A 20,025-nucleotide genomic window follows, 5' to 3' on the forward strand; every position below is an offset into this window, starting at 1 on the left:
TAGGAGCAATTGCTACTGAATGAAACTGAAAACGATTATAAGGTAAAGCAGTCAGATGAGCCTTCAATACCATCTGTTGAATTCGGTTGCTCAGGACAAATTTACCTTTGATGTCCATAAAAGCAGACGGAGCCCAGATACCAATGGAAAATTTCCAAAGAGGGAAATATCCCAACAAAAAGGTTCCATGTACGATTGCAATATTCTCCTGGAGTTTCAGCAGCACAGATGTCTGTGGTGTAATAGGGCAAGTACAGCAGCAAAAAATAGGCTTAATTGTATTGAATGATCCAATATACCCAACACCAAATAATTGGTTCCATCATTCTTCATGGAGACAACTATACAACATGAAGTATAATTTGAGAGAAGGGTGGGGCAGTATGCCACCTATTTTGTTTTAAGTACAATGACATTCCCCAGAAGGAAAAAAAATTGCTGGGATATGATATCATGGATTTCTTTGCATAACACACAAGTAATCTCCCACAGTCTTCCTCTCAGACAAAGACAGAAGGAACATTCTTGTATCAAATACATGTTTTCTTTTCTTGTGATAACGTTGCAACAATTACATCACGTAAAAATGTACATTTTATTGTGTTGGCAAAACATAGTGGTTAACTTTTTTACAGCAAGATCCCACAGCACGTTACCAAAAACTCTGACGAACTTCTATAGATGCACAGAGGAGGACTGTATCATGGCCTGATATGGAAAATCCAATGTTTAGGTATGGAAAGGTCCATAGAAGGTGGTGGATACAGCCCAGTCTATTGAAGGTAAATCCCTCCGCACCATTGATCACATTCACAAGAGGTGCTGCCATAAGAAAGCCACATCCATTATCAAGGACTTCACCAATGAGGCCATAGTCTCTTCTTGCTACCTCCATGCGGCAGGAGGTACAGGAGCATCAGGTTCCACACCATCAGGTTTAGGAACTCTGCAACCATCAGGATTCTGAACTGGTGTCAATAAATTCATTCACCTCAACTTTGAACTGATTCCACGACCTCACTTTCAAGGACTCGACAACTCATTTTGTCACAATTATTTATTTCTTTACTTCCACAATTTGTCTTCTTTTGCATATTGGTTGTTTGTCATTCTTTGTTTATGTCTAGTTTTTCATAAATTCTATTGTATTTCTTTTTGAAAAGCAATAAAATAAAATGCAGGCAAGAAAATAAATCTTAATGTCATATATGGTAGTATTTGAATTTGACCTGGACAAACAGCACAGAGATAAATGAATTGTTACGCTTTGTTAGTTGCGTAGTTTGCAAGACATGATATTCAGTCACCAGTATCACCTTCCTGATCAGACACAGTTGTACCATGGGATCTCTTTGATCTCCAGATAGCATAGTCACAAGGCAGAACTCACTACTCAGAACTAGACTAAAGTTTCAAGCAAAATTGTCCATTTGAGGCCAGAACTGAACTCATACATCTATGGCACTGTTGTCATTGAAGTTAAGCCTGTAGGAGCCATATTTGCATTTGTATAACTCAAAAATAAGGAATGAGGGATGGCCATTCAGGGGTTGGGTAAATCAAACAGTTAAAGTTCTTTTTGTGAGTGTGGACCAATCCAAAGAGATCTGTGCCAAGAAGCAATGCTTAGCCAAGCAGAGAGAAAATGTAGAATATGGGTTTTAGTAATAATGGATGGAGAAACTTATTAGGAATGTGACAGAAACTGGGAGATGTTTCAGCAAGGAGCAGTACATGATATCAGGGATATAGTATTATCAGACTGAAAGCATCATAAGTACATAATCAAGAGATCAACTACAACCTATTTCTTTGCATTCTGTACACTTGATTTAGCCAAAATGCGACACAGTGCTCTTTCATTAGGTTATCTGGTTTCTCCACAGGTAGACAGAATGAGTCAATCACAAACAGTAGATTATTAAGTTTTGTAACTCCAAAAACTATCTGAAAGAAAAACACGGAGCTGGGGATAATGTGTCTATTTCTTTTTACTTTAGTGACGCTCACATATCTTATGGGGGCATAATGACATATGCTATTCATGTATTTTTACATATAAACAACAAAGAATGCTTAATCGAATATATTTACAATATTACTCAAATATTACCGAAATATTAAATTCACAACACTCCTCCCTGCTTAGCTATAAACTCCAACTCATATAGCATGCATCTCAACTTATATACATATATACAGAATAATACAACTACTGTATAGACATCCACAGCACAGTAAATTTTAAGTTGTTCCATTCAGGCCCAAAGAGTCAACTGCTGCGGATGATTTCTTACTCTTGTGGGATAACGTCCTTCTTGACGGTGGGGGTGGGGGGGGGTGGTGGTTGGCATCCTACTTGGCAGGACAGACTTGTAGCTATAAAACAATCTCAGGTGTTCTGGTGCATCCTCCGTGGAGGTTGTGAGAGTTGACTCTGGGACAGCAGGAAGTGGTTCTGACAGCTCTGGAGACCTTTCTTCTCTAACAATTAACTCTGCTCTGCTGTGTAGGAGACTGGTCCAGTTCTGTCCTTAATTTTCCAGGTACCCACTTTGGACACCTCTGTAGTCCCCTGCCGGGAATGTTGTCCAGGAGTGAAACATTGAATCTCCTTGTATGAGGAGCTGTCAACTTGTCTCAGCTGCTTGTCCTACATACACCTTCTGTAATTGGGTTTGAGCAGATCCAAGTGTGAGTGCAAGAAACAGCATAGCTGATAAGTTGTTGGTCGTGGAGTGTTTTGCATTGCAATATGCAAGGAGGAAGTTGATGAGCTTCTGATTTAGTGTCAGTGTAGTGTGTTCTGCTGATGTTGCTCACAGTGTGTTCTTTAGACTCTGGGCAAACTTTCTGCCAACCCATTTGTAACTCTTGTTATCTTCTGGACACGTTGGCAAGCTGCATAACCTGTTGGTCTTTCAAAGCTTTGCACCAATACTTTCAATTTATCAATGCCTGGATGACCAGCATGGAACTTCTCCAACAGTCTAGTTCACAACTTGGATGGTACAACAACTCTCAATCTCCACATAAGGAAACCTCTGTAAAGGGCAAATCCCTCCAGATACTGGTAAAAATGGGGGAACTGGAATCTCTGCAGCATATTCCAGCCATTTTGACTTGCCGTGTAGAATTGAGACAGTGTGGAGTCTTTTCTGGTTTTCCTTCGGATCACCTTTGCTGTAATAAGGAGATTTTCGATTTGCATTAGGGAGAAAACATCAAGAGGAGTAACCTCTTTCGTAAATCTTTTAGGTATTTCCTTTTCCAATGGAAAATGGGACAATCCATCAGCATTTCCATGACTAGTTGTCCTCCTGAATTTGATCTTGTAATTGTGTCCTCCAAGAAATAAAGCCCATCTCTTCATCCCTGCTGCTGCCGTTAGTGGAACATCCCTCTGTGGGTTGAAAATGGACACTAGTGTTTGATGATCAGTGACAAGGGTAATCTCCCTCCCATACGAATACTGGTTGAAATGCTTTGCACACCAAACGAGATTCAAGGCCTCTTTGCAATCTGTGCAAATTTTTTCTCTGCAGCAGTAAGGGAACATGACATAAAGGCTACAAGGTGTTCACTTCCATCACTCCTAACATGTAACATGACAGCACCTATACTATAAAGCGAGGTACCATAAGCAAGCTTCACTGGATCGTTATGGATCATAATGTGTGAGTACAGTGTCTGATGTCAACATTTCCTTTACCTTTTTGAAAGCCACCTCACACTGCTTTGTCCATTGCCATTTCCTTCCGATCTGTAGTAATAAGTTCAAGGGATGGAGCACAGTAGCCAGGTTTAGCAGGAACCTGTTATGGTTAATGACAAATCCTGAAAAGGACCACAAGTGTGACACATCCTTTGGCTTTGGGGCATCCCCCACTGCTTGAATTTTCTCAGTACACTTGTGTAATTTTTGTGTGTCAGTAGTGTGACCACAGTAAGTGATGCTTGGTTTGAAGAATTCACACTTGTTGCATCGTGCTCTGAGGTCATAATCTTCTAATCTCTTTAACACTGTCATGAGATTTGGAGATGTTCCTTGCCATCTTCCCCAGTAACAATGATGTTATCCTGGTCACACTGTGTGCCTGGTACATAGCTTTGCAGCGCATGGTCCATACTTTTCTGCCAAAGTGCGGACACAGATACTACATCAAAAATAAGCCTATTGTAGTGATAAAGCCCTTTGTGAGCGTTTATGGAAAGAAGCACTTTAGACTCTCCTTCCATCTCCACATGTATGTTGGCCTCAGCAAAGTCCACTTTGCTGAAGAGTTTTCCTTCAAAAAGTTTTGCAAAGATGTTCTCTATCCTGGGCAGGGGGTACTTATCTACTTTCGGTACTGGGTTGATGGTGACCTTAAAATCACCACAGATCCTGACAGATCCATTCTTCTTGGCTACTGGGACCAGTAACGTCGCCCGTGGGCTCCACTCAACTTTGGAAAGAATTCCTTCAGCCTCCATGCGTCAAGCTCATTGGCTACTTTATCACAGATAGTATAAGAAACAGGATGGCCTTTGTAAAACTTGTATGTGGCATTTTCATTTAATACTATTTTACCTTGATATGTTTGAGTTTTCCGATGCCATCCTTGAACACTGCTGTGGTATCATCCAATATCTTCCTTAATTCTAGTTGACTAATGCTGGGGATGTGGCATGCAAATTGTGGATGGATCTCCAATCAAGTTGTACTTGTCTCAGCCAATCACAGCCCCATAATGCCGGCCCTCCTGCTTTTACCACATACAAGCCCAATGTGACTTGTTCATTGTTGTATTTCACTGTTACAAATGTCATGCCCACAGGACTTATCTTTTCTGCAGTTCTTAGTTGGATATTTGTAGGCTTCATTTTAGTATCTTTGACATGCTGTTCACATTTGTTTTATATAATGACATGAAACATCTGAGCCAGTGTCCAATTCCATTTTAATTTATTCATTTTTCATTTCTGCTGTAAACATATTGATTGCCTCTTGTTAAGTTACACATTGTAAATCTCAAGGCTACACAGTCCTGTGTCACTCTCATCATTATCACATTTTTTATTTAAAGCATGCAGTTTAGTTTTCTTTTGGAAACTGCAACTTGACTTTTTATCTTTTTCTTTTCCTTGTGCAGTTCACTTATTTTTGTCTGCCTGACGAGCTCTTCATATGTATTTCATTTTCTGTAAGGTTGGGCTTTAAGCCTGCATATTCCTGGTGTATGTGATCTCCTGCCACAACGGTAACATGATTTGTTTGACAAGGTAGGTTTCTGTTCAGATGATGCAATTTTGTTCGCTCTGACTTTTATTCCTGGCTGCAATTTCAATTGAGAGGATTTCAACTGTTCTATCAAGTGTGAGTTGTGCTTCAGTTTGGAGCTGTTTTGAATGCTTTCTTGTAAGATTCCACAAACTATAGGATCTCTCAGGGCACCATTAAATCATCACTGAACTGTCAATGCTCGGACAATCTCTTCAATTCAGCCACGTAAACCGAAATGATCGCCTCCTCCTTTGGATTGTACTTATGAAACCTGAAGTGTTCTGTAATCAACAATGATTTTGGTTCTAAATGTTCCTACATTACATTCATGAAATCAGTCCGGGTGTTTTGATTGGAGCAGTCACATTTCTTAGCAAACTGTATGCTTTTCCACCTATTACACTCAGCAAAACTGGCACGCGCTTTTCATTTGCTCAATTCATTTAGTATACATCACCCAGTTATTTGTTGTGCAAACTAATGCATCTATCTTTCTAATGAAGCCAGCATTTCTGCTTTATTTATTTATTATTATTATCACCCAGTACTCACTGTTTATGAACCTGTGAATTTCGTCCATTTTCTGCCTTTTATTTAACTCGATCGTCTTTCTCCCCTTGCAAAGAAAAAACATGCTGCGCTTCAACAGATAGGTAGTCGTCTAGGGTTCGTTTTAAAACCTCTTCGTCGGCACTGTTATGTTTTATAACTCGAAAAACTATACAAAAGAAAAACACCAGAGCTGGGGATAATGTGTTTGCCTCACTTTACTTTAGTGGGGGCTCACTTACGATGTGGTGGCGTAATGAAATGTTATTCATGTATTTTTACATACACTATACCCTATAATGAATTAAGTAAATGACAAAGAAAGTGTAACCAAACAATAAATTTACATAATTACTCAAATATCACTAAAATACTAAATACACAACATACATGAATTTTGCTGAAGGCAGCATAATGATTAGCATAATGGAATTACAGTGGCAGTGACATGGGTTCAATTCCCCCTCTGTCTGTAAGAATTTATATGTTCCCTCTGTGACTACGTGGGTTTCCTCTGGGTGCTCTTGTTTCCTCCCACATTCCACAGACATATGGGCTAGTAAGTTAGTTGGTCACATTGGTGTAATTAGGCGGTGCAGAGTCATTGGGCCAGAAGTGCCTTTTACTGTGCTGTATCTCTAAATCTAAACATCAAAAAAACTCTAAATCTAAGTCTAAAATATCCATTTTTTCCCTCTTCCTTATGGTTTATTTCATGGCAAGAATCTTTGAACAACTCAGAAAGTCTGGATGTTATGGAAGAGCAGGATGCTGTTATTGGCTGTAGCTGGAACAGAAAGTTTTGATAGGATGTGAAGTGACACACAAAGGAAAATCTGTAGTTTTAAACGTGCCATTTGGTAGAAAGTGCCCAACTCTTACAAGTGACTAAAAAAGTTGCTAATTGATAATTATCTCTAAACGTGAAGCTATTGTGTGCTTTGTTGTTGCAAATCTAATAATGTGCAACTGTATTTTTGGACTTTAAGTCTTTGCCTGTTATCATTTCCAGATAAGGAGTTGTTAATAACATGATAACAGCCACATACTGTAGACACAGTCACATACCTGTGTCATTTCTCTGATTGACATTACACTGTCAAGGGCTTTTTGTAGTCGCTCATAATTCTTCTTCTAGAAACAATGAACAGGAAAATTATAATAAGGACAACAAGCTACAATAACAGTTCACAGTGGCTTAAACTACTAACAATATCAAATATGGGGAGAAATTCCCTAACACAAGATCTGAAATCATTGAGGACACTAGAGACTGCAGATGGTGGACTCACTGACAAGCAAGATTATGGAATAGATTATGGAATAGATGGCTTTGTGGCTAAGTTTGCTGACGATACGAAGATAGGTGGAGGGCCAGTAGTGCTGAGGAAACGGAGAGTCTGCAGACAGACTTGGATAGATTGGAAGAATGGGCAGAGAAGTGGCAAATGAAGTACAATGTTGGAAAGTGTATGGTTATATACTTTGGCAGAAAAAATAAACGGGCAGACTATTATTTAAATGGGGAAAGAATTCAAAGTTCTGAGATGCAACGGGACTTGGGAGTCCTCGTACAGGATACCCTTAAAGTTTACCTCCAGGTTGAGTCAGTAGTGAAGAAGGCGAATGCAATGTTGGCATTCGTTTCTAGAGGAATAGAGTATAGGAGCAGGGATGTGATGTTGAGGCTCTATAAGGCGCTGGTGAGACCTCACTTGGAGTACTGTGGGCAGTTTTGGTCTCCTTATTTAAGAAAGGATGTGCTGACATTGGAGAGGGTACAGAGAAGATTCACTAGAATGATTCCGGGAATGAGAGGGTTAACATATGAGGAACGTTTGTTCGCTCTTGGCCTGTATTCCTTGGAGTTTAGAAGAATGAGGGGAGGCCTCATAGAAACATTTCGAATGTTAAAAGGCATGGACAGAGTGGATGTGGCAAAGTTGTTTCCCATGATGGGGGAGTCTAGTACGAGAGGGCATGACTTAAGGATTGAAGGGCGCCCTTTCAGGACAGAAATGCGAAGAAATTCTTTTAGTCAGAGAGTGGTGAATCTATGGAATTTGTTCACGGGCAGCAGTGGAGGCCAAGTCATTGGGTGTATTTAAGGCAGAGATTGATAGGTTTTTGAGTAGCCAGGGCATCAAAGGTTATGGTGAGAAGGCGGGGGAGTGGGACTAAATAGGAGAAAATGGATCAGCTCATGATAAAATGGCGGAGCAGACTCGATGGGCCGAATGGCCTACTTCTGCTCCTTTGTCTTATGGTCTTATGGTCTTATGTTGAAGGATCTCAGGAGGTCAGTCAGCATCTAGATGGATCATCAAACACTGAGATGTGACCCTTCATCTGGAGATAAAGAGGTGAAGGGAAGGAGTAGAGCAAGCACTGGCCGGCGATAGGTAGATCCTGATGATGGGTGGATGGAGGAGGGAAGAGTGTAAATGGTGACAGAGGCTGGGAGGTGACAGGTGGCGGTGACAAAGGGCTGAAGATTATGAATCTTTTAGGACAGAGGTGCCACTTGGAATTAAATATGGAAGGAGGGTGGGCAGATGGGAATAGTGGAGGGGGGAAAGAAACCAGTAGGAGGATTTTGTGGGTGATGGGCAGATAGAGTGGGTGGAGGAAGAAAAATAAACAGGGCAATAGTGGGGAGGGGGGAGGAGTTGGAATATGTGCAGAAAGAACTGGGTTGATCAGGAGGAGAGAGAAAAGGGATTGATGGGGAAGAGGTTCACCTGTAATTGGAATACCTCAGTGACAATTATTAAAATTCCACTGCTTTAAGTAAAAACTCTTCCAATATTCCCAGATAAAAAACATGGTCACAATGTACCTTTCTTCATATCTATAGGTGTTGTCAATAATGGCATTGTGAACAAGAATGCAAATAGTCTCTGCGGTAATACATCAGAGTTTAAGGGTGAGATTAATATATATTTATTGATACTTGCTTAAAGGTTGAGCAGAGCTACTAAAGCTGAAGGAGAGGTTTCACAAAGAAGTTTCATAAAGAACAGAAAGGAAAAGAAAAGAAAGATTAAGGAAATTCCAATTTCTAAATTTTAATTCTTTATTGTCAAGTGGTGCATCTCGTGATTTGACCAACTGACCTCAATGTAATAGTTCACCTTACTGAAAATGTTAATGTATTAACACCTTTAACAATTGTTCTCTCTTTTGCCTAATTTAAGAGGAAAGAATGCGGAAAAGCACTGGATTAAAAGGACTATTAACAAATTGGGAAGTAAAACTCCAAACTCTCCTGTCTACAGTGGCTCAAAAATTTACATGAGGTCAGAGAGGCAGCCACTTCCATCAAGATGCAAGTAACCTATGGCTTGATCACTGAAAATTAATGCCATTCATTATTTGTAAATGCCTTTCTTTAAAGGTATGTTTATCTTCAAGAGTGAGGAAGCTATACTGCAGCTTTATGAAACTCTGGTTAGACCACATCTGGAATTTGCATTCAATTCTAGTCACCTCATTATAGGAAGGACATAGAAGCTTTAGAGTGGGTGCAGAAGAGGCCTGATTAGACAGTATGTGCTACAAGAAAAGGCTGGACAAGCCAGGTTGTTTTCTCTGGAGTGGCGGAGGCTGAGGGATGATTTGATATAAGTTTAGAAGAGAGCGAGAAGCATAGATGGAGTAGACAATAGCTATCTTTTGCTAGGATGTGTAAGACTTTTTAACCACAGTTTTTTATAACACTGAGAGTGGCACCTGCCTGGACAGTGCTGCCAGGGGTGATGGTGGAGGCAGTTAAGCCATAGGAGCAGAATTGGATCATTTGGCCCAGCAAGTCTGTTCCACCATCTTGATCATGGTGGATTTATTATCCTGCTCAACCCCACTCTCCTGCTGTCTAGCTGTAACCTTCAACTGACTAAGAACCAATCAACCCCCACTTTAAACACAATCAGTGACTTGGCCTCCACAGCTCTGAATTCCACAGATTCGCCACCCTCTTGCTAAAGAAATCCCTCCTCATCTGCGTTCGAAAGGGACATCCTTGTATTCTGAGGTTGTGCCCTCTAGTCTCCCACTATAGGGAACATCTTCTCCACGTTCACTCTATCTAGGCCTTCCAATAGTTAGACGGAAGACTCATAGATAGGCACATAATTATGTAAGTGTCTTACCTTAGGATTGAAAGCAAGTGTCTTGGGATCACTTGGGTCCACAACGGAAGGGTAAGGCTCAAAAATGATGCTTTTTCTCGGTGACTCCAGAGCAGCTCGGCACATTGCCACCAGTAGGTCCACCACCTAGAAGCAAAAGCCCTTGGGATAGTTCTTTGCTTAGAATTCCCTACTTTTATTTTAAACTCAGCATTATTCTTAGCTTCAAATGACTTGACCCTCAGATTCTTCAGTGTGAAGGACTGTTTCCTGTGTACATGTTGGCTGCACAAGGTGTAGTAGGAAATCCACTTTAAGAGAAGAGAATACACAAAATTTCAGATTAGTGAAGCTAAGCTAGCCCCCAAGAAAGAATATCAGAGTTTGGGTATTGTAAAGTCCTGAAAAGATTTACAAGCCAGGACAAGGATTTCAAGTACGCTCAGTAGCCACAATATTAGGTACCTCCTGTACCTAATATAGTGGCCTCTGAGAGTATGTTCATAGTCTTCTGCTGCTGTAGCCTATCCACTTCAAGGTTTGACGTGTTGTGTCTTCAGAGAAGCTTTTCTCACACCACTATTGTAACGCATGGTTATTTGAGTTACTGTGGCATGAACCCATCTGGCCATTGTCTTCTGACCTCTCTCATTAACAAGGCATTTTCATCCACAGGGCGGCCACTCATTGGATGTTTTCTCTTTGTTTTTTACTGCATTCCCTGTAAACTCTAGAGACTGTTGTGCATGAAAATATCAGGAGACCAACAGTTTCTGAGATACTCAAATCACCCCATCTGGAACCAATGAAGTCAAATAGATCACATATCTTCTCCAATTTAGTTTCTTGGCCTGAACAACAACTGAACCCCTTGACCATGTCTGCATGCTTTTATGCATTGACTTGCTGCCACACGATTGGCTGATTAGATATTTGCATTAACAAGTAAGTAGGTGTGTACTGATGTACCTAATAAAGTGGCCACTGAGTGAAGGTTGACATGGTCCAAAGAATTTGGAAAGGCTTGAACCTCTTGTGATGAATGAAACGAGGTCTAACAGTAGGATTGGTGGGAGCATTTTGGCTTGTATAGAATAGGAGCCCTCAAGCAAGCAGGCAGAGAGAACAAACTAGGAGTTAACAAAATCATGCATTTACTATCATTTAGAATTATGCTACTCTCCAAGGGGAATGCATTGTTCGGCAATCACCCAACCAGACAGTTCCAGTTTTCACTACCAGCCTTTCAGTCCAGAATATTTATATTTAATCAATTTTAACTGCTTCTGCAATGGGCATTTGAACTCAGTGATGACTAGCCCTGTAATAATAAATACCTTATCCACCTTTTGGAATGCACTGGATCTCAAAAATAATTGGACAAATGTTTGGTGAGCTGCTCAGTTTGTGGTAGATGCCAAGTATTTCACTGTAAAAACTTCTCACTGGATGCCCCTTCAGTTGAAAATCTAAACCATGACAAAATAATTCAGGCACAGCAGCACTGCACAGATATTATAGGACTCCACCAGGTTATAAATGACTGACTTACAGACAGTCCTATGAACATTTGGGAGATCAGCGGGATGGATAGGGATGAATTTGCCAACTGCTCGGTGCGAACAAGGCAGTTTGGCACAGCATGGTAGCGTAGAGGATAACTTAACGTCATTACAGTATCAGCGATCCAGGTTCAATTCCCGTTGCTGTCTGTAAATAATTTGTATGTTCTCCCTGTGACTGCATGGGTTTACCCCTGATGCTCTTGCTTCCCTCCACATTCCAAAGATGTACAGGTTAATAGGTAAATCGAACACATGGGTGTAATTGGGAGATGTCGGATCATTGGGCCGCAGGGGCCTGTTACCGTGCTCTATCTCTAAATAAAAATTTTTGCTTGCCTTCTTTCCCACTTTCTCCTCTTTCAGACTGCAGCAATTGAGGGTTCAGTTGAGCCCGGCAGAGCCAGGAGCACTGAGCAGACTCACTCACTCACTCACTCACCGAGTCAGTGAGTCTGGCTGGCAGACTCCCTTCACATGCCTGCTCCCTATCCCATTACCGCTGTTTCCGTCACCCTCTCCTGCACACCAATGTTGTTCATTTCTAACTTACGAACAGTTTTGTTTGTATACAGTTCTCAAAGTTCTCTGGAATGGAAACCTCTTCTACTCTGGAGAATGCCGGCGCTGGAGTAGGTGATGTATGTGTTATCATTCTCATCCCAATTCATTGAAATGGATGGAGGTAACTTCCTTTAGAAACGTAGGTTTCATGACCCACTTACCTTGAAGTACAAGTATGTTGAAAGGAACACACCTGGATTTAAGTTTTCTAATTGGCTTACGTTTTAATCTGTTGGTTGATGCAATAAATGGAAAAGCTTTCATTTTCTCAATTAAATGTGTTTATTTCTGTACAACTTTTAATTTCTCCCCATAAATCTTGGCTTGAAGAGATTGTGTCCCCTGCTGGGATCAGGCTCACTGGGAGTCAATAGTTGGATGCATCAGCAAGGGAGATGAGGCTGAGTACAGAGCTACGGTAGGAAACTTTGTCACATGGTGTGAACAGAATTATCTGCACCTTAATGTGAAAAAGACTAAGGAGCTGGTGGTAGGCCTGAGGAGAGCTAAGGTACCGGTGACCCCTGTTTCCATCCAGGGGGTCAGTGTGGACATGGTGGGGGATTACAAATACCTGGGGATACCAGTTGACAATAAACTGGGCTGGTCAAAGAACACTGAAGCTGTCTACAAGAAGGGTCAGAGCCGTCTCTATTTCCTGAGGAGACTGAGGTCCTTTAACATCTGCCGGACGATGCTGAGGATGTTCTACGAGTCTGTGGTGGCCAGTGCTATCATGTTTGCTGTTGTGTGCTGGGACAGCAGGCTGAGGGTAGCAGACACCAACAGAATCAACCAACTCATTCGTAAGGCCAGTGATGTTGTGGGGATGGAAATGGACTCTCTGACGGTGGTGTCTGAAAAGAGGATGCTGTCCAACTTGCATGCCATCTTGGACAATGTTTCCCATCCACTACATAATGTACTGGGTGGGCACAGGAGTACATTCAGCCAGAGACTCATTCCACCGAGATGCAACACAGAGTGCCATAGGAAGTCATTCCTGCCTGTGGCCATCAAACTTTACAACTCCTCCCTTGGAGGGTCAGACACCCTGAGCCAATAGGCTGGTCCTGGACTTATTTCCTGGCATAATTTACATATTACTATTTAACTATTTATGGTTTTATTACTATTTAATTATTTATGGTGCAACTGTAACGAAAACCAATTTCCCCCGGGATCAATAAAGTATGACTATGACTATGACTATTGTCCTCTGGTCCCTTGGTTGGAAGACTAATGTCTGCACATGAGTGACCAGGTGAGCAACACTTTATCTGAGACTAATCAAATCCCAGCCTGTGGACCTCGATCAACTGGTCTCCAGACAGCTTTCAGACCCAGTCAGTTGAAAGAGCCACGAGAGACCCGCAGGTGCTGCAATCTGGAGCAGAAACCAAACTTCCAGAGGATCTCAGCGGCTTGAGCAGAATTGGCGGAAGAAAATGAACCATCAATGCATTGGGTTGACACCCTTCATCTGGATTTTTCCTCCACAGATGTTGCCTCTACTCTTTCAGTCCAGATGAAGGTTCTCGACTCAAAATGTTGACTGTTCATTTCCCTCCATTAATGTTTTTTTTTTAACCATCAGATGATATTATTGGCCATCCAAAGTATGTACTATGGCTCATTGGGAGACTGATCTCTCTGGCTCAGGATGGTGAGCTTAAGTTGTGCTCTTTGGAGTGAAGGAGGATGAGAAGTGACTTAATAGAGGAGTACAAAACAATAAGAGGCATAGATCAAGTGGATAGCCAGAGACCTTTTTTCCTGGTAGAAATGGCTAATATGAGGGGGCATAAAGGAAGAATAGAGAGATATCAGAAGTAAGTATTTTACACAGAGAGTGGTGGGTGTGTAGAAAGTACTGCTTGTAATGGTGGTAGAGGCAGATACATTATGGACATTTAAGAAACTCTTGGGCACATGGATGTAAAATGGAAGTCTATGTAGGAGGGAATGGTTAGACTGATCTTAGAGTTGGTTAAGAGATAAGCACAACATGGTGGCTGAAGGGCCTGTACTGTGCTGTGCTATGTTCTATGTTTTAACTTAATGCAGAAGCAGAATAGCAGCTAAATGCTTCCAATTTCCAGATCAGCTCCAGCTGTTTTACCTACCTCTGCTCCAGTGGCCACCTCTTCTGCTGCTCCAGACATCACCCCCAGTGTGTAGAATGAGAAAACGCAGAGCTCCCGTGTACAGACAGCAGGCTGGGGAATAGCAGAGCAAAGAAAGAAAATGGTCAAGTCTACTGCACGTCAATCTCCAGCCATCAGCGGGATTGTAATGTCTTGAAAGTGTCCAAGCATCAATTGTGGTGTGTACAGTGCATGCACAACTAGTCAGTAGATCAGGATAAGAACAGATGAAATATGAGCAGGAGTAGGCCATTCAGCCCCTTCATCCTCTTCTTTAATTCAACAAGATCATGGCTGATCTACCTCAACACCTTTCTCCTCCAATGTCCCCCTTGTTTTTTCTAATATCTAGAAATCTATCAATTTCAGTTGTCAATGTAATGGGTGACAGGATGGAAAATTTATTGGAAACATTTTGGCATACATTTGCAAGATGCACTTGGAAATGAAATAATCAGGAAATCAGAAAAGTTTTGTGTTGTTCTGCTGAACATTGTAGGCATTCTATGTTGCCACTAGAATGTGCATGACAATTGGTTAACACAAATTACTCATTTCACTGTGATAAATAAATAAATTGGAATCTGAAACTGAACAGTTAGGAGATTATTGAGCCTATTAACATAAAGCGGACAAATTTGCAAGTAACTGAGCACAGATTGCTAAGATATGTATTGATGGAGACTGTGGACTTTGTTAAAATATCTCTGGGGTTAAGGCCAAACTCCACCAAGAAATTATGTATGTGTGAGTGTGAGAACAAGCGCATGGGTGTTTGTTTCTGTTGGAATTGGAATTGGTTTATTAATGTCATGTTGCAGCGCTGCAGAGAAAATGCAGTCCAGGTAAACAATAAGGGGCAAGATCATAACAATGTAGATTGTGAGGTCAAGAGTCCATCTCTTATCATGTGTGTGTGATGTGTGTGTGATGTGTGTGTGTGTGCGTGTGTGTGTGTGTGTGTGTGTGTGTGTAAACCAAAAGTGAAATTATCTTTTTTCTTGTCATTTTACCTTTTCAGCAATTATTAAAACTGATTTGTCTCCATGTACTTCTAATGAAATTCTTTGTTCTTCTCTTTAAACAGAGGAAGCAAAAGTAAGGCTAAAGATGTGAACGTCTACTGGGTCAGATTCCTGAGCTAATGTGGAATAGTGTAGCCTCTGACCCTCCCTTCTCTGTGACAGGACACTATATATATTCAGAACTCTAGCTAAGTTAACAAATTTGGTGAATGGGAAGATTCATCGCTCCATGACCCTGTATTGAGTCAAAATTGCCAAAGCACATTAATCCCCACTCTGTCTGTCATTCTACAAAGACAGATTTAGACATGCTTACCTTCAGCATGGAGCCATTCTGGAAGACATGTTGTTCATCACACACAACACAGTATTCATTCAGTGTGGGGATCCTTTGCTCTGCATATTTCATTGTCTGAACACAAATGTGAAGGAAGATATAAATAAATAGCTCTCTAATTCAAGTGAATTAATCAAGATATGTAAAGGTTGTGATGCATTGAATTTCGGTAACACACAAGGGGGGAACACAGGAAAATGTATTTATTTGGAGATGCAAGAATCTGGAGTAACATACAATCTGCTGCAGGAACTTAGTGGGTTGAGCAGCATCTGTGGGGGGGAAAGGAACCACTGACATTTTGTGTCAAAATCTAGCATCAGGATTTTGACCCCAAACATTGACAACTCCTTACCTCCTACAGATGCTGCTTGACCCATTAATTACCCCCAGCTGATACTTTGCTGCTCCCTATTCATTTGGAGACTGCCAACAAAATTAGAAGTTCTGGAGACAATGTTGAGGGAGTAGACAATCATTTAAGGAACAAGAGAAAGATGCAAGAACAATGGGTTGTATGCTGTGATAGAATTAATCTATGGTGTTCCGCCAGGAATCTGGAGAAGATCAGCAGCTGAGAATTTTCTATTTTGTTCATGGGATATAGACATTGGTAGCAGCATTTAATGCATATTCGTGATATCCCTTGACAAATGCTGGAGTATTTGAAAAATCAATTAAGAGTCAACCACACTGGTGTGGATCTGGAATCACTAATAGACCAGTCCAACCAAGCATGACAGCTTTCCTTCGTGATAGGACATCAGCAGACCTGGATTTCAAAATTCATGTCTGGAGATGGTGTAAAATCAGCATATGGTGCACTCTGATATTCATTCCAGTGATTCCATGTACTGAGTTTCTGAATCAGAACACAGCATATTAACACCACTATTTCACTGGCAATCCAATATTAAGGGGGAGCACGCTTCAGATCAGGTCATTTCTGTAGGAAGAGAACATGATTGAACGTTTCAGGTCAAAGACCTTTCATCAGAACTGGGTTCCCACAGATGCAACCTGACACTACTGTACTGAACTCTTAGTATTAACAAACAAGAAAGCATTTCTTAGCACTGTTCCATAAACAACAAGCCAATAGCTACAGACAACAATTAAGTTTAAGTTGCAAATTTGCAGTGGTGGGATTTGAACTTGGGCCTCCGGAATCAGTTGGCCATAACTTCAGAAGGTTTTGAACCTCAATTTACAGTGAAGTCAGTTGCAAATTTCAAGTCTTCCAGGGCTACAGACTCTGCTGTGCTTTTCAAATTACATGAGCGGGCAGGAATAAGGGAGAACAGAATTGTAGAAACTGATAGAAAAGTAGAAGGCTATTTCACCCAACAACCCATGTTGACCCTCTAATCAATCAGTCAGTGTTCTGTTCTTTCCCTTAAACCTCTCATTGCTGCAGTTGGTATCTTCCAGCAGCTGATGAATGTGGCAGTCAAAGTCCAGGGGACATCAAATTCTTGCATCTAATATGTGTTTTTTTTTCTTCTATTGCCAGTCAATCCAGAATGTTAAAGCTCACCTACTTAAGATAGACTCGTTTCTGGGAGAACACAGGATGTCACCAGCAATGTTCACATACGTGAAACCATTGCTCAGTGCTCCTCTCCACTTCACCAACCGCAAAGAGATGGGAAAAATGTAAGATAAGGTGAACAGAACACAGAAAATTTGGAAAGAATTAATGGGCACCTCAGGCTACAGAGAGATAACTGTTAAGAGGCAGGGGCTTCAATTACTTCTGTCTTGTCATTGCACTTAGCAATTCATTAAAATATTTAAAAACAAAATACCTCCATTTTCCCACATATTAAATTTAAATAAGGATATATCCTGGGCCCAGCATATTGATGCAATCATAAAGAAGTCCACCACCAGCTCTAATTAATTAGGAGTTTGACAAGATTTGGTATGTCACCAGAAACTCTCATAAATCTCTTAGATGTACTGCATGGTGAAGGCCATCACCTGTTCCAATACACAGGATCCAAAGAGATTTGTAGACTCAGCCAGCTCCATAATGGGAACAAGCCTCCTCACATCTTCAAGAGGTGATGCCTCAAGAAGGTGGCATCCATCACTGAGGACTCTCACCATCCGTCACATGCCCTCTTCTCATTGCTAGCACCAGGGAAGAGGTACAGAAGCCTGAAGACCCCACTCAATGTTTTAGGAATGGCTTCTTCCCCTCTGACAATAAATATCTGAATGGTCCATGAACTCCTGTACACTACCTTATTATTCCTTTATTTCCACGATTTTTTTGTAATTTATGCTATTTTTTATAAATCTTTGCACTGTAGTGCTGCTGGAAAGCAACAAAATTCACATCCTACAAATCAGTGATAATAAACCTGATTCCGAATCTGAGTCTGAATTTTCCCCTTTCTCTGAGAAGTTTCCTGTGCTACGGAGTTATTCCTTTTCTCTTGCGTGGCTACTCTTTCCCTGCAGCTGGTGAACGGAGGCAGTCTCCAGGGGACATTAAAAATTTTGCATCTAATACAAGATTTTATTTTTGTCTGTCCCATTTACAGATGTCAGGTTTTGTTACAGATGCGGAACGAATGCCGCAATCACTAAGCTGCTGACCCAATGGGAATGGTGTGTACTTGTCAACATCCAGAGACCTGGAATAACAACTCAGAAGTACACACTAAAATATGACTGCAGCAACTACGTATATAAGTTGATCTGATGTTGGTGTATTAAAGTGCCAAATGTTATCAAAACCCATCAGTTTTGCTTGTGCTCTTTAAGCCTTAAAGAAAGGCTGCTGAACTCGCCTAGACTGGGCTATAAGTGACTCTAGACCCATGGATATTTGGTTGATTCTTTATTGCCCCTTGAGACGACCTAGTAAGCTCTTCTATTCAAAAGGATGATCAATATAGTTGGCCATCTCACATATCATGGATGTAATTTCCTAACATTTTAATGTTTTAATATTTTTATCTTTTTCAATGTATTTAAATTATATTTTTATTAAATATATTTAAATATTTAAAAATATTTTAAAAATGACCCCACATACATTGCATTACCTCAATATTTATTCTTCTTGTTTTTGCACTAATAATTTAATTCAATTTTACCTGTATATCTCAGCATAATTTAGTTTTTTATTATGTATTACAATGTACTGCTGCTGTGAAACAACAAATTTCACGACATATGCCAGTGATATTAAACCTAATTCTGAACAAAACTAAATTTTTAAAACAATAATGCCTGCCAAACTCATCATGAAGTTCAAGACCTGGGTCTCTGTACCTGACTATGATCAACTTCCTCATTGGCAGATCTAAATGGGTAAGCATCAGTAACAATATCTCCTCCTTTGTAACCATTACCACAGGTGCATGTCAATGCTATGTGCTTTGCCCTGCTCTAATAGATATATATATGTATATATGAATCTGTGGCTCAGCATAGCTCCAATACCAAGCACAAATTTGTTGATGACACCACTGTCGTAGGACAAATCACAGGTGGCGATGAGTCAGTATATCAGAATGAAATCGATCACTATGTTGGGTGGTGCCACAACAACGATCTCTCACACCATGTCAGCAAAAGTAAAGAGCTGATTGTTGACTGAGAGATGAGAAGGAGGTACAGTAAATAATTTTTCATTGCACCTGTACATACATGTACTTAAACTCGATTTTGACTTTGAACTTTGTTAATTATTTTCAGTGTGGCAAGAACTCTTTCCCTTCCCTCCAACAGTCTGGCCTTAGTGGGTGCCAAAAGAGACTTTGAAGGGAAACTACAAGACCCAGACAGATTAAAGGTGTTTGTCAATCACTCCTGCAGTCAACTCCCACTGTGGTTATCTGATTGATTCCTGATGCAATTTTTCACCATTTTATTTCTTCCAAGGGAAATAATCCTGCTATTATCAGAAGAATGTGCGTGGTTTTGTCACAAGTTTTGCTTGCCACAGTTTGGAGAGACTCTGCTTAAGTGGACGGTGTTCCATTTTTCAGAATAAACAGATTGTTTTAAGTTTTTCCGTGCCTTAACTCATTGACTACAAAAATGATGCAACATTCACTTTATAATTGTGAGGTTTTTTTTCACTCTTACAGCTCTTAGTTTCTTAATTTCTTATTCATTGATATAAGCCTCATAAATAAAAACCACAGAAGGTGTAGAAAGTTCAGAAAAAGATAGGATAAGAATGACCACTGTGTTTGATTAAAGGTTTGCATGATTTATTTAAACTTACCTGTACAAGGAACCCATATTCTAATGTTGGAATGTTCTTACAGTGACTCCCAGCCTATGAATAAATTGCACAAGGAATGGATAATTAGTAAATGATAAATGAATACTCATCCCAGTGAACTGAGCAGTGAGTGCGATCAAAAGTAAATGTTTTTAATGAATACCACATCGCCAGACCCAACCACTAAACTCACTGG

At 40.6% G+C, this 20,025-nt stretch overlaps 1 protein-coding gene across 4 annotated transcripts in view; it reads right to left on the reverse strand.

The window, feature by feature from the left end:
• Positions 1 to 20,025, reverse strand: part of LOC134358209 (protein mono-ADP-ribosyltransferase PARP6) — a 158,921-nt gene that overhangs the window by 39,372 nt on the left and 99,524 nt on the right. For all 4 annotated transcript variants that reach the window (XM_063070213.1, XM_063070212.1, XM_063070211.1 and 1 more), the window contains exons 11-15: positions 19,830 to 19,883; positions 15,560 to 15,655; positions 14,198 to 14,290; positions 9,967 to 10,092; positions 6,884 to 6,949 (exon numbers count right to left, since the gene is read on the reverse strand). In XM_063070213.1, coding sequence (XP_062926283.1) covers positions 6,884 to 6,949; positions 9,967 to 10,092; positions 14,198 to 14,290; positions 15,560 to 15,655; positions 19,830 to 19,883 — 435 coding nt within the window. The remainder of the gene's footprint in view (positions 1 to 6,883; positions 6,950 to 9,966; positions 10,093 to 14,197; positions 14,291 to 15,559; positions 15,656 to 19,829; positions 19,884 to 20,025) is intronic.

This window comes from Mobula hypostoma, chromosome 18 (assembly GCF_963921235.1).
Source record: "Mobula hypostoma chromosome 18, sMobHyp1.1, whole genome shotgun sequence".
NCBI lineage: Eukaryota > Metazoa > Chordata > Chondrichthyes > Myliobatiformes > Myliobatidae > Mobula > Mobula hypostoma.